Below are 14,383 nucleotides of genomic sequence, written 5' to 3' on the forward strand. Positions count from 1 at the left end.
AGTGAATTAAATCCACGCATACAATGATTAAAGTAGGTTTAATCAAATGAATAAAAACAAATTAAAAATCCTTAGAGAACTATTAAAAAAAAGAATAAAAAATTCGTAAAAAAATGTCGAAATTGAATAACTCAAACACAAGTAGAGAAAGTAGTGAGAGTAAAATAAACAAAAAAAAATCAATGCTTTACCTTTTCCCATACTCAAATCACTAAGCGAACAAGCACGTCTAATCGAAGATTCACTATCTTGCGCAGAGATTAAGCTTCGGGGATTACCGCCTACACAACAAGTTCGATTTGGAGTATGTGTACATGTTGCCAGAAATATATGTATTGTGTGTGTGAATTGTGTTTTTATGTTGCATTGTGTATGATATTGTTTCGCAGAGGAACATTCCCGGGGCGGGGGGTTTTATTTTGTGCGTGGTTATGTTTTGTTTCACACGCGGGCATATAAACGGGCATTTTTGCGTTTCAGATCGGTGCCGTTTAATTTTGATTATCATCGTCATTCGATACACACGGTCGCGTACACACCAACGAGTGTAGAATGGATATAGGGAGAGAAGAAAAGAAAAGAAAAACAAATTCATTTAACGTTAGCCTTTGGGCATATCATTCGCTTTCAACAACTAAGTGTGCAAAACGAAAGTAAACAAACAGCTACGCTTGGGTTATATACAACGAACGGACTAGTTTGGCTATCGAGTGGTGGTAATACATGTACTACGGAATGATAAGTTTACAGAGATCAGTGGTGAATTAGAGACGATGGTGTTTGCTGCTATTTTTAATGCATTATAACCGAAAGCTTTATCAGAGAAGGACGCTAGTTTACTTAACACGACGTCCGCGCGAAGTTTATGGATTGGCGCGACACATTCCGTTCCAAGACGGGCTCTTTACAGTATGGAATGAGGTGTATTAGACGCTTTGAAAATGGATACGGGCATTATCGTAAGATCAGTTGTAATCTTCACCCGACCTTCACCCGAATTCGTTCCACAGGAGAAATTTACGATGTGGTGCAGGTTGACATTGGTGGATGGCTAGCGGAAGCATGTTAAAGCAAAGCGTGTCAATTATTTGCATCATATTCAGCTACACCAGACTACCCTAAAAGCAGTACACTAAATAGCGACAAGTAATAATTAACAATGAACAACTACGAAGAAGCGTGAAATCATTCTGAACGTGAAACGTAAAAATAAGAGAACACTTTAAATACAATATGTAGAAACATAGAACGTATCGAAACACAACTAATGAACCTTCTTCATTACAACAGACAATTGGTTTGATAAGAAAAAATATACAAAACCACTAAAGATTGAAAGGTTCTAGTTGTCGTGCTACAGAGGTAAAAGAAAACACAGAAACAATATAAATCACTATAGAAAAACACTTCCCACAGAATATCGGGAAAATGAAACCGAAACAGTAAATAACGAAACAACTAAATTGGAACAATTTGTAGGGAGAAAGTCATAGAAACCTTCATCGCTGCTCGACATTCCAATGGCAGCGACGGCAGCAGCAACTGCCGCAACAGCGGCCGCCATCGAATTTTCATCCTTTTCCGACAGTTCTTCTTCGTCTTTCTGCTTGTACGCATCGCATCCATCACCACAGCACCCGCAATCTTCGCCTTCCTGCTCGCAGCATTTGCCATGCTGCCGGCAGCAACAATCCGCCCCAAAATCTAGTACATCTGGCAAACTGAAGTTGCGCTTCATGCGAGCTTTTGCCAGATGCCAACTCTTCTCATTTTCCAGCTCTTCCTGCGCATCCTTTGCCAATCGGTCAAAGTTTTCCGTCAAGCTCTTAACATAACCCTTCTGCCGTGGATCACATTCGAATGGGCGCATCCGATACTCTTTAGCCGTGCGTTCCTGCTCCAGTTTACGTTCCTCTAGCTCCACAAGCTTATTGATGATGTCGATCTTTTTCTCTATATCAAGAAAACGATTGTATTCCCCGCTTGTTAGGAGCCCACGATCGATTAACTTTTCCAGCTCACTAGTCGCTCCCTGGGTGAGACTCTTCTTTGGTAGTTCTAGTGCTTCCTCGGCGACCAGTGCCTCTTCTGCGGGTTTCGCATCGTCGTCTTCGGTTGGTTCCATCTCTTCCAGAGCTTCTACACCGATCTCAGTCACACCCTCGCTCGGTGGAACGCTGACCTCGAGTGAATCGGTAGAATTTTCCTTCCTCACGCAAGCGGCATTTTTTGCCTTGGAGAGCAGCTCCAAACTATCCATATTATCATCCTCACTTACACCCTTCTCTGCGACATACACTTCGAAAGACTTTTCTTCACCAATATCGCTACGGCGTATTCCACCAACTGACACCGACATAACTTCCCCAGACTTCGGTGGCAACACAAAATCTCGGTTCACAAAATCACGCAGTTTGCCACCAATCATCGCAGGTTCGTCACATTGACCGGTGGAGTTGGACATCTGACCAATGATCGTGTTGAACTTTTCCTTGGAACGCACTCGTCCACGACCCTTCATACTAGCCGATCGTCGATGGGCAACCGGTGGTTTGTGTGGTACGTAATCCATCTCCAACGTTCCACCGAACTGTTGATGGTGGAAGCGGTCGTTCGATTGCTTTCGCTCCTGCTCGAAACGTTGCAGGTTTTGTTCGAACTTTTTAGAATTCCGCGCTATACGACGACCACCCATTTCGATTTCGAAACTGCACGACTTCTTCATTACATACACTGAAGATTCCGTGCCGAATATGTCGGACCGCGTGATCTGATGGTGTTGATTAGTGGCGTTTAGAGTTTTCCGTATGAACAGATCCCCATTCCCACCACTGCCATCGTTGCAGTTGTAGAGTGGATTCGAGTTCATCTGCTTTCGCTGGTTGGCAAAATCTTTGCTCAAGCTTTTTACGGTGGCACCTCCGTACTGGGCCGCCTTCGATGTAAGGGATGGGATGAAATCTTCTCCCTCTTCAAATGTTTCATTAAAAAGTAGCTCCTCCCTTCCGCTGGACAGTGGAGCTGCACCGGCAGACGCAAGACTGGGCAGAAACCGGGGATAACTAATCGACGTGGGCATTCCGGGTGCTCCTTGGCGAACTGTTGCGCGTCGTTCATGTCCGCCGTATTCCAAGCTGTCGTGTACCATTCCGAAGTAACTACTATCCGTAGCGGTCGCATGGAAATAATTACCTTGCATATAGTAATCGAAGCCACTGCCAGCGTTAGGACTCGATCCGTACGACTTTGAAGTAGCACAACCAATGCCTTCAAGTTTGTACTCGAAGTTGGTAGCATTGCGACCGCCAACACCACCTCCATGTCCATGCCCACCGTGATGCGCAAGATGATCACGACGAATGCGCCCGAACAGCACTTCCAACGGAGCACTCTTGCATTCGGAGTCATCCGACAGGATGCTTTCCATGCTGTTACAAAAACTAACTCCACCGCTACCAAACTCATCTGAAAGGATGCTTTCTTGACTCTTTCGCGTTGGGTACTGCTGGCCCAGAAAGAAACTGGCGCTCGAGTGTCGTTGCGTTTCGAGAAACCGATTCTCCGCCTGTCGGATCGCCTCCTCATCATCCAGGATGTCGGAAAGCGAGACGTTTCGGTAAGGAATTTCGTACGGTGCACCTTGCGGTGGTTGATCGTAGATAAAGTAATCGGAAACGGATCGTTTTGGCAGTGAGGGTTGCAGCTTTTTGGCCGGATTATGTTTGGCACATTGTTTTCTTCTTGCTGGTGGTACCGGTTGGCCGTGTCGTTCCAAGTCCAAATCGAGACTACAATCTTCTAGCGAGTCGGAGCTAAAGTTCGGTTCATCTTCCGAAAGAAACCCGTGCTCGTGCTGGTCGTGCGGAGCGGCTGCTTTTGGGTCGGGATCTTTGGAAGATGTTGTTGATGATGCTGGCTTTTCGCCATCTTTTACTTTTGCGGTCGGTTGTATATCATCCAGATCACCGTACTTGCTAGTGATTTCACGAATCATCTTCTCGGTGTCGGAATGTATCATGCTCAATATCGTTTTCGCATCTTCGTAGTACATCGAGTGACGCATCTGCCCATGGCGACCGGTGCGATCGTGTGGCTTTTGCTGATTGTGCGATGATTCGTCGTGATTCGAAGGACTGGACCATTCCTGTTCTTCGTGCACGGGTGACACGGGACAGGATTTATAGTTCTTCAGTATGCCAGGATGTTTCCGTAGCTTATCGGCTGGCACTGGGGGTAGCTCAACCAGATCTAGTTTATCGGGTCGTTGTGCTGGTTGCTCATAAATACCAACATCTCGCGGATATGGTGGAAGTTCCTGCTGTATTTGGTTCATAAGTATACAATTTTGGGCAAGCTTCGATCGTGGGGCAGCACTGTGAAGAAAATTTGATGCATTCATATGGGTGGCAGACCCTCCATATGGCCCGGAAGCACCGGACACTGCTGGGTACATTCTGGAACCTAAATTGTTATCTACTTCTAACGTTAAAATACCGATAGTAGCATATGACCGTACATTATAATGTACCCCAGACATAAGATACCGTACAACAAAAGTAACCGTATAACCATGTACCATTTACCGTAGTGTGAAAAATCAGTCGAACGAGTAAAGCGAATGAGCGCGGCATGGAAAATAGGGAAGAGAAAATACGTTTGCTAGTTGAAAGAAGTATTTAGGAAACGTACGGGCTTGCCAAACACACACTGAACTGAATAAAAAGAAAGACGTTGAATCATACGAATTAAAATATGTGATAATCAATTTAGAGCCTCGGTTTAGTAACGAAACCAAATGTTCTAATTCAGAATGGTTTGAACGTGTAGATTATTTAGCGGTGGCAGTAGTTGAATTACTTTACTTCATTAACATAGTTAGCCAACTTTCTACAGTCGATTGCCTCTACGCCAAAGAAATGTGAATGTTGTAGTCTATGGTTAGGTTTTTCCCTCAATCGAATGTAGCATTTACTTTTGCCCATGTGTTGGAAAAACGAGTGAAAAAACAGAACAAACCAAATAAAACAATGTGTACAATTCACGCACAGCAAGCCCGTGATGGCCACACAAATCACTACATTTAGTCAGCTTGGTCGTGATGTAAAGTGTTAGTATATAAAAGAAAACAAAACAAACATAAAACGGAACACCAATGAAATAGTAATGGATGAAAGGTGGAGTGGTTGGCGGAATGGTAAGTGGAACTGGAAACTCTTACCTATCCGCTGTGTACGGTTCGGACTTGCTCCGGACATGTTCATCGAGTGACTCAAATCGGATATACTGTGACTAGCGCGTAAACCGGATCGGTAGCCGACCTGTAAACATTTGGGAATAATAAATTGATTAGTGGTTTGTTCATATAAATACAAACAATTAAAAAAATGTATTAAAATGTTAAATTTGTAGGCAATGGCGTAAGGGTTTTTTATTATAAAGAAGAAGAGCGGTAAACGTGTGTGAGATTTGCAAGGTAAAAGGAAATAAGATGCAATGTTGTTGTTAACTGCAATTTAACATAATTTTATGGATCATTAGAAAAATCTGCTTCTCCGAACGACCTCTTCTAATTGATATACAGGAAAAGTGTAGTTTTTTATGGCGAACATCATTAGCTCTTGTTTATTCGTAGCTTTCCAAATCTGTATTCAACGTCCACATCACCAAGTGTTCAACTATAAACTAGCACACACAAAAAACAATGAAGGGTTGGAGGAAGATGTGCATACTGCAACCAGTGTGGATTAATTACCGATCGAAAACGGCATTAAACGCACTTGCAACATGTGAAGAATGGTGCGGTCCTGTGTCTCATTTGATTGATGGCTTTTTGATAGCTTTCTGGGTGGACAGGAACATAAACCAATGAGGTCAACAGTGTTGTAGACTGATTGTGTTGCAATGATGTTTCTGAGGGACGTATTAGCAAAATGGTTTTTGACAAAACAAATTTGAAGGCAGAAATGGTTTAGCTTAACCTTTCTGTTGTTATTGAAAGCAATAGATGTTCGTGTAGCTCATGATTTAATACGGTTAAAGCGTTTAATGAAGCTCTGCTGTTTGACTAGTAATCATTGTGATATTTTGATGAAATATCACAAGAACGAAATTATTATAAAAATTGTAAGATTAGCAGTGCCATTTGATGATGTCACAGCGATGAACTGTGTTTGGAACACACTGCAGGGTCACATCACCTCCTACAAGCAACTCTATTGTGTGCAGTTATGTAGTGAGCAGAGTTTAAAGGGTATACTAATGCTGCAATTAGTAGGACGGACAAACAGGAAACACACTTATCTCACCTTGAATTGAGCATAATTTAATGGACGCTTATTATGAAACATTATCCCCTAGAAAATACATAGTTTCAACCAAATGGAGTTATTTATGAGCAGGAGGATGGTTTCGTATTGTAGCAGGATAAACACGCAGAAAATAACACACGCACACACAAATGTATAATTAAATTTAATACGATGAAATCAGACACACAGAAACACAAAATAACATAAAAACCAAAAGGGAAAATCGATAACACATATAGGAAGATAATTAATTTTTAACACATGCCTGCATTGCAAAAGGGAATACAAAAACTAGGGCACCGGATACTAAATTATTTGAAGTACTTCTCTTTAGTGAGAATTGCAGTAAAATTTTGACCGGTTTGGGTGATGTGGGAAAACCTCATACTCACATTCTCCAGCTTTGCCTTTGCCTCGTTGATCACCTTCATCAGCTCCTCCTTTTTGTTGTTGGCAAACGATTTTGATATGCTGGTCGTAATCTTCGAATCGTTGTTGTGCTTAGCACTCACACTCTTTCGCGCTTGTGCTGTGGAAAAAAAATTAATGTTTGCTACAAAATACGCTCTAATGGAATACGATTGATTCGCATTACTTACAACGTTCGCGATCGGATAAACTGCCAGGCCCGTCGAGAACTGCCTGTAGAAAGGTGGACGATGCTTGTTGAGGAATACTTTCCGAACTTCCTCCAAGCGTCGAAGCAAGCGATCGATCTGCATTATCACCGCTTGGGGTAGATCCTTCATCCTCGTCGTCGGACGTTCCCGTACCGGTACCAGACGCAGCACTCTGAAATTGGGCCGCTAGGCTAAGACCTTGCTTTTCTAGCTTCTGTCGCCGAATCGATTTGCGCAGCTCATTTGTGTCGACATCGTTAATTTTGAAATCACTGCAATTGATAGAAAAAAGTCTGTTACGTGCTGGACATAAATAACACCACAGGTTAACAATACATACGTTGGAGTGGATGGTGCTGCGGATGGATAATACACCATGCCATGATCCGAGCTCGTTCGCTCACCATCCGATATATCCTCCACGTCACCGTCGTGTTCGGTGTTCGATTCCGAGTTCAAACTGTTCAGCGCCTTCGTTTCAGTGATCTTCTTGTGCAGGAAAGAACTCAGATCTGGCCGCCGATTCTCCCGTCCGCTGTCGATTGAGCTATCTTCACTGAGGTAGGCGTTGCTGTAAACATCCTTTGATCCGCTGCTATTATAACCGGACGTGGGTGTGTTAGTTGCCGGTGGATGCGTAGGATGACCAGTGACAGGCTGTGGAGGTGTTGGTGTTGTGGGTTGTCGCTGCTCTGTCGTAAACGTTGTGCCAAGCGGACTACTCTCGACGATGTTTCTTAGATCGAACGGATCCTCTAGCTGTCCACCGACACCCTTCTGACCCCAGCGTCCTCTTGGTTTTGGCGCTAGGCCACCGAAATTGCTACCACCTTGGCTTGGACTACTGCCGAGTACAGGGGAATTTGATTGCAAATCTTCGGATGGTTTCCTTTTGGCCCACTGCGGTAGCTGACCCACGTCGGAAAATCGATACCCAGGTGTGACTGGAGCATCATCGACCAGAAAAGCACTGTTGGGTGGTGATCCGAACTCTGATGCGCTTAGAGCAGGGTTGTTTGGCACCGGTGTGGGTTGCGGGTGGTTTAAAATGGCATCAGTGAACGGGTTGGTTGGTTGAAGCGTTCGTGGAATAGGCTGGATGCCTGAACGAAGCGCTTGCTGTGAAAGACGTGCCTGCATCGTAACGATCATATCGTGCGGTACCTGCCAGATGAACACACATCCGTCCCCGCTAGCCGATATAAGATATTTGCAGTCGTTGGTAAACTTTAGCCCGGTGACGAGCTCACTGTGCCCGTACATTCGTGCCATGCATTCGTTGGAATAGTAATCGTACACACTGAGCGTTTTGTCCGTGCAGGACGTTGCAATGTAGATGCCACTAAGATCAAGACTGACCTTAATCAAACTGCCCTCATCCGAATGCGATCCCTTGAATGTCTTCGTGTGCTTCGCGTTCTGTGTGCTGTAGACGCGAATGTTTCTGTCCTGGCACGCGGTAAGAATGTGCTTACTGTTGCTGTCCACCTCCATGTCGTAGAGTGTATTTTTCCCAGAGCAGTTATTGCCGCGCAGAAACACATTGTTCTGGAAATGGCGGAAAATGATGGATTTGTCTGCACCGCAGGACACCATCTGGAACTGCTTGCCGGCCCCGATGAACCGCACCGAGGTGATGCTGCTCGAATGATCGTCCAGCGTTTGCAGTATTCGATAGTTTGCCTCACAATCGAAAATGTGTATCAATCGATCTCGGCTCGCACTTGCCAACAGACGTCGGTCGATTTTGTCATTCGTGTACTCCAGACACAAAACCTCCGAATCGTGCGCCTCGATCGTCGTGATGAGCTTAAGATTACTGAGATTGTAAATTCGAATGTTGCCACTCCGGTCGCCCGTCGCCAGCTGCCTGCTTTCCGGGCTGATTTTGATACAACGCACCCCATTGCGGCCATCGTAGCTTGAGTTTTTCTCCGTACTGTGGATCGGATTGTCCGTATCCTTTATGAAATTCAGCTCGTCATCGATGTACAGCACCTTGAGCAGCTCCTTGCTGTAGATGTTCTTCCGGTACACCTCGTTCGTTTCGCAGCTGTCCACGTCCCACACGCGAATCGTGTCGTCCGATGAGCAGGTCATGAAGCAATCCGACGGCAACGTATCGCCACCGTTCGCGTTGTGCTTGAGCTGCTGGTAGCTAAATGGCACTGTTTCGACGCCCCAGATGCAGGCGGAGTGGTACAGAAACGATTGACTCTTGCCCACCCGCCTGATGTCTCGCAGATCCCAGATGTACAGACTGTGATCGTTGTACACGCATGTCACCTTCGAGCGAGTCTCGTCATACACGATGGCTATAGTGTCGGGATACTTTGCGCTTTGTGGTACCGCCATCATGTGGTTGATGTGCACCCCTTGCGCTACATCAACACCGAGAAAATGTGTCCTCGGCAGGGTGGTAATGTATTCTAGCGTTTCGGCATTAAATACCCTGGAAGGGAAAATAATACAATTTGTATTATCTTGTTCGATTTGTTTCTCCTCTTCAATAATACTTACCTCACGATGGCTTCGGCACAACCGACGAGAATGTACTTTGTACTGGCAACCATACAGTTAGCCGCATTGGTGCGGCACATCACCCACTTGTCCAGCAAGCGACGCGCATTGAATTCGACCAGATGACCGTTCCGCGTAATTGCGTACGTACTCTCGGCCATCTCTCCCTTGCCGCACGCTACCGCACAGAAGTCATTGTTTCGTAGCTCTCCCAGGATGGCACTCCGTCCCATCAGCGGGATCGGTTCCTTATACTTGCGGCTACCCTCCAAATACCAGTACTTTACATGCCGGTTGCCCACAGTGACGAAGTAGTTGCCATCCTCGCTAAAGCTAACCGCCACCACCTTGGCAGTCACCTTGTTCGAGGCGATCTTCAGATTTGCCTTCCAGTCGAAAACATTCACAATGTTGTCGTGCTGCGAGCCAACCGACACCAGGTACTTGCCTGTGGGCGAGAAGGCCACACAGCTGACTGCGTACTTGTGGCCGGAGAACTCTGCCACGATGCTACCGGCGGCACCATTCTCGATCGTACCGCTACCGTTGCCACCATCCAGTTCCCACACCTTGATCGAGGGGTTGTGACCACATTCTCCCGTTGCCAGATACCGGCCACATTCTGAGTATGCGACGGCCGTTATCGCCTTTTTCGCTGTGTTGAGCAGGAAATTCTGGGATAGCTTTTTGGAGTTGAACAACACCACTGTACATCTGTAGGGATTAGACGAAAGAAGAATGGAAATTTTATTTTAGTAATGTATCATTTTCTGGGTCGCAAACAACGTAAGAACGTAAAAAACCTATCAAACAATCTGTACAATGCAACAGGTCTCGATGGACACAAAATCTCCTGAAGTTTGAGTGTCAAAATTAAGACAAAGAACTTCAAGTTCGGAGGTGTCTTTTAGAGCAGTTGTTACGAAATCGTTTTGTGTATTTTGGCACTTTCAACGCAAGAGTTTACGAGTTAAGACGTAGTTTATGTATGTGCAATTGGAACTATCATTCAATGAGATTGCTAAGCAGCATTCGTTAACAAACATTAACACATAACCTTTTTTCTTGGGCGGGCAAAAGCGAGCTAGCGCTTTTTACTATTGATTTTTGTAAGAGGCATTCGGTGGCGCGATATTTAATATCAAGCACAATGCACAATAACCTCGCATGCTCTCTACGGTTAAGCAAACACACGGTGAAGCTCACACACCGAAACTTTGGGTGCCCTCCGAGTGGGTTTTCGTATGGCTGCGGCGTTAGCTACCTAGTTAGCATGCTGCCTTTTAAGGGTCGCTTACGAAACAAACTCACTTTGATCAGCTGTCGATCGTCTGTCTTAACCCACAGCACAACGTGGTCAATCATCGTTACCAAGAGACGGGTTCAGTTTTGTGAGCATATCTTAGCGGATAGTTGAATTCGTTCAGCACATCGAAATGAAGATAGCGTGGAAGGGAATGCTTTTTATGTGCATCTTGTTTGAAAGTACATAGAAAAGAGAGGAACCCTATAGAAAACGTCTTGCCATCACAAAGAAATCATGAGATGCAAAAGCAAAGAAGGTCACGCATCTACTGTGCGTAGGTGCATGTTTGGTCACTTCCATCAATCTGCCTTCGGTTAAATGAAATGAAACTTTTCATCAGGATGATTTATTTTTTCTCCCCTCTCTCGCTCTCTTTCTTTCATTTTCTAAAGTATGTTTACTTGTCATCACCTTCAGAAAAAATGGGGACCCGCTTGTATGTTAGGCTATCGCTTAATCTTCAACTCATCGAACATTGTGTTTAAGCATTAGCGAGGTTGTTTATCCTGGTGGGTATTTGTTTTGTTCCAATATCTTCCAACACCTTCCCCAAGTCTTCTGCACACCTTGCGGTGACGGTATGATGACTTCTTATCTAAAGGCTGTGATGGTTTGCAACTCCACGGTCGACGGGTGCACAGTCCCCTACCCATTTGGGCACATACTTCAGATGCAAATACGCTTGCCTACGCACATTGCCACATTTGTCTGTTTATTAATTTTCGGAGGTCTCCAAAAGTTTGAGAGTACCGCAGACAAACAGAAACGGTGGTCGGATTGATTGTGTGCCGCCTCTACAAAAATCGGTATTTACCGTGCACGCGTTCCGGTTTCGTACGATAGGTATCTCTGCATACGTTCGAAAGTCCCGACCAATCGACTGTCAATCTTTGACGACGTAGTTTCCATTTTATGGTGAGGAAGTAAAATATTTGTGAATAAAAAAAAATAAAACACACACAAAAACAGACCGTTTATCAAGATTATCTTAAAGAGTGGGTAGTTAAAGTATACATCTTAAGTATCTGTTACGAGGAATTAACGTCTTCGAGTAATGCATCTCGTTGGTGGGTTGATGCATGTTGATAGCAACGCTCTATTAGCAAACAGACTAACGAAGCCTAGCGAATGGTATATCTTTAAAGTAGGAAGAAATGCCAACACAAATTTTATACATTAGATATATTAACTTAATTACAAGATTGCTAATGTAAACCATAGCCACATTAAGTATAGGTTACACGTTTAGAAACTCCATTCAAAATGGCCTTTTCTTCAGGTATTTCTTCTGCAAATAATCAACGAATAAAGAGGAAAGTTTTGTTTCAAAACGATCATGATTCGATCAGCAGTGAAAGGGTTAGGAAAATGGTAATACTTCAAATTGATCTTCTCGATTTCGGAAATTCAAGCCGCTCTGCGTACGTGCGGGGCGTAGCTAATGTGGCTTAATTAGGAGCAATTTGGTTCGATATGCTTCACATGCCTTCACGCAGACTGTGCTCACCTTGGCAGTGAAAGAAGTATACAATCTAATGTTTGCAAATACAATTTTTGGCTGTGTTTGTTCCGGAATCGATAACCATTCGGGCACCATACTAATCCGGTACGAATTGAAAACAAATTTTGTGGATAACTCTTTCCACTTGCTACGGAGAGGGTGGGTGGTGGTAGTTCAAGGTGATGATTTTGTGTTTGTTTTTTTAAATCGAATAATAATCCTCCACCAATGGAGAAACCCCAGTCGATTTGCTTTGTAGAAGCTCTTAAAACAGCGGTGTTTACTTGGTGACGGATCCACTTTCGCTATGCTGACGAGCGTAAGGGATATGTTTAACTGTTTCCTTCTGCTACCATTAAACACTGCTACGAAGCTTCTTGCCTAGTCACACAGTCCGAACCGTGCCCCGTAGCTGCACTACTGGATCGTGTGGTATCCGATTCCAAAACCGCTGGCCGGTTCCGCTTTCCGATGCGCCGATCCACCGAATTAAGGTTACGGTGTTTGTAAACCGGCCCGCATGGTTTCGCAGCATGGTTGGGGCGCCGTTGGAGTTGGTGATGGCGATTTGCATTGGCCGAGGAAGTAAAACAACCGAACGAACCTAGAGATCATCGCGATCCGCTAGATGGATACAATGAATCGTTGTGTTTATAGAAGGTCTTTGAACGGTCTTCATTGCCTTTTCATAGAGTTTACGCAATAGACTATTTAACGATATTGGAGTTGCAAGAGTTTCGTTACTAGTAGTGATGGACATTCTGGAATGGACCTTGCCGTTTCCAAAAGTGAGTGCTTAAAACTGAGTTTCAAAAAAAGCTTCATAAAAGCTTATATTTGATAGACACTTTGAAGTACAGATATTCAAATTTGAAATTCGATAACTTGTAACTTACCCTGCTGGATATGCAAGAACGCCGGTTGTGGAGGATACATCGAGTCCAGCACTGCTGCATACTGTTAATCCTAAGATTTTCTTCAATTTTATCTGAAATAAAAAAAATGGAAAAAAAAAGTTTGTTAATATATAGTTTTAGATATTGCTAGTTTTTGGATAAATATTTCCAACACGTGCGTCACCCGAACGTCAAGGAAGCTACCACACCGCTATCTAAAATGCCCTTGGCCTGCAGATGGATAAGTTATCTTGGTTTTGGGCATGATAAGCGTTCGCACCATTGTACTTAGCAATGTAAACAGCAAACCAACCGGCCACGTCTTTGTCTGTCAACGTTAGCAGCGCAGAAGGAAGTTTGGAAGTATTTTTAGACGATTTTAAAGGTCGACATTGAGAGCTCTGCCTAATTGCCACGAGGTCAATGACAACATAACGTATTGTTTTGTGGAGGGTGAAATGGAAGCCGCTTTAGCGAAGCTATGTTGCAAAATGAGCATCGTCGATCGATGGGTGTGCCGGTTGGTGTAAGCGCAAGATGAGAGATAGGAGAAAGGGTGTTCAAAAAGCCTTAAATTAACGACTGCCATTGATTGCCCATTTATACGTTGGCGGCATTCATTTGATTGGAAATGAAGCGTGCACAACAAATGCGCGATGTGCAGCCGGCCCCGGCCGTCTCATTAATGCTGTGCAAAACGGTTGCATTGCGTAAGGTTATGTGTGTGGAATTGCATGTGAAGGGGGTAAAAAATCCCGTCCTACACCACGGGTTTGCAAACATGTATTGAACATTTCACTTTAAATTCTTATTTAAATCCTTTTATAATCATGTTGATATTTTGTTGATTTTAGACTTTCACAAATAAAAAAAATATAAGCATAGATTTTGGCTTTACATTACAATTAATCCACCCACTGTAGTGCAAGCGGTCTTGCCCGTTGAATGGTGCCATGATTCGCCCAAAGGCTTGCTGAAAAGTGGCAAAAAGCGAAATTGAAAATTGTACAGCCCGCTACCACATCCTACCCCATTCTCCTTCTAACACACATACACGCGAAGTCAGCCCTTAACTGGTCGTCCTACATAAAAGGGCTTCCCGGTGGCCCTTACGTGGTGTGAGCCTTAGCTTGGTAAAAGTTCGAACAAGAGTTTTTTTTTCTGCCGGAGCTTTTTCTCCGCGCACCGTCGTCGTAGAAAGTATTTCATGTTGCAGCACAATAAATGTGGTG

At 44.2% G+C, this 14,383-nt stretch overlaps 1 protein-coding gene across 6 annotated transcripts in view; it reads right to left on the reverse strand.

Annotated features, from left to right (window-relative positions):
- Nucleotides 1-14,383, reverse strand: part of LOC125763350 (mitogen-activated protein kinase-binding protein 1) — a 98,836-nt gene that overhangs the window by 5,188 nt on the left and 79,265 nt on the right. For 4 of the 6 annotated variants that reach the window (XM_049426394.1, XM_049426397.1, XM_049426395.1 and 1 more), the window contains 8 exons: nt 13,152-13,243; nt 9,449-10,162; nt 7,269-9,380; nt 6,908-7,200; nt 6,701-6,837; nt 6,306-6,353; nt 5,219-5,318; nt 288-4,479 (listed from right to left, as the gene is read on the reverse strand). In XM_049426394.1, the coding sequence (XP_049282351.1) occupies nt 1,394-4,479; nt 5,219-5,318; nt 6,306-6,353; nt 6,701-6,837; nt 6,908-7,200; nt 7,269-9,380; nt 9,449-10,162; nt 13,152-13,243 (6,582 nt within the window). In that variant the 3' untranslated portion in view covers nt 288-1,393. Of the gene's footprint in view, nt 1-191; nt 4,480-5,218; nt 5,319-6,305; nt 6,354-6,700; nt 6,838-6,907; nt 7,201-7,268; nt 9,381-9,448; nt 10,163-13,151; nt 13,244-14,383 lie in introns of those variants that run through there. The other 2 variants (XM_049426399.1, XM_049426398.1) reach the window with 2 other exon arrangements.

The sequence above is a fragment of the Anopheles funestus genome, chromosome 2RL, assembly GCF_943734845.2.
Source record: "Anopheles funestus chromosome 2RL, idAnoFuneDA-416_04, whole genome shotgun sequence".
NCBI lineage: Eukaryota > Metazoa > Arthropoda > Insecta > Diptera > Culicidae > Anopheles > Anopheles funestus.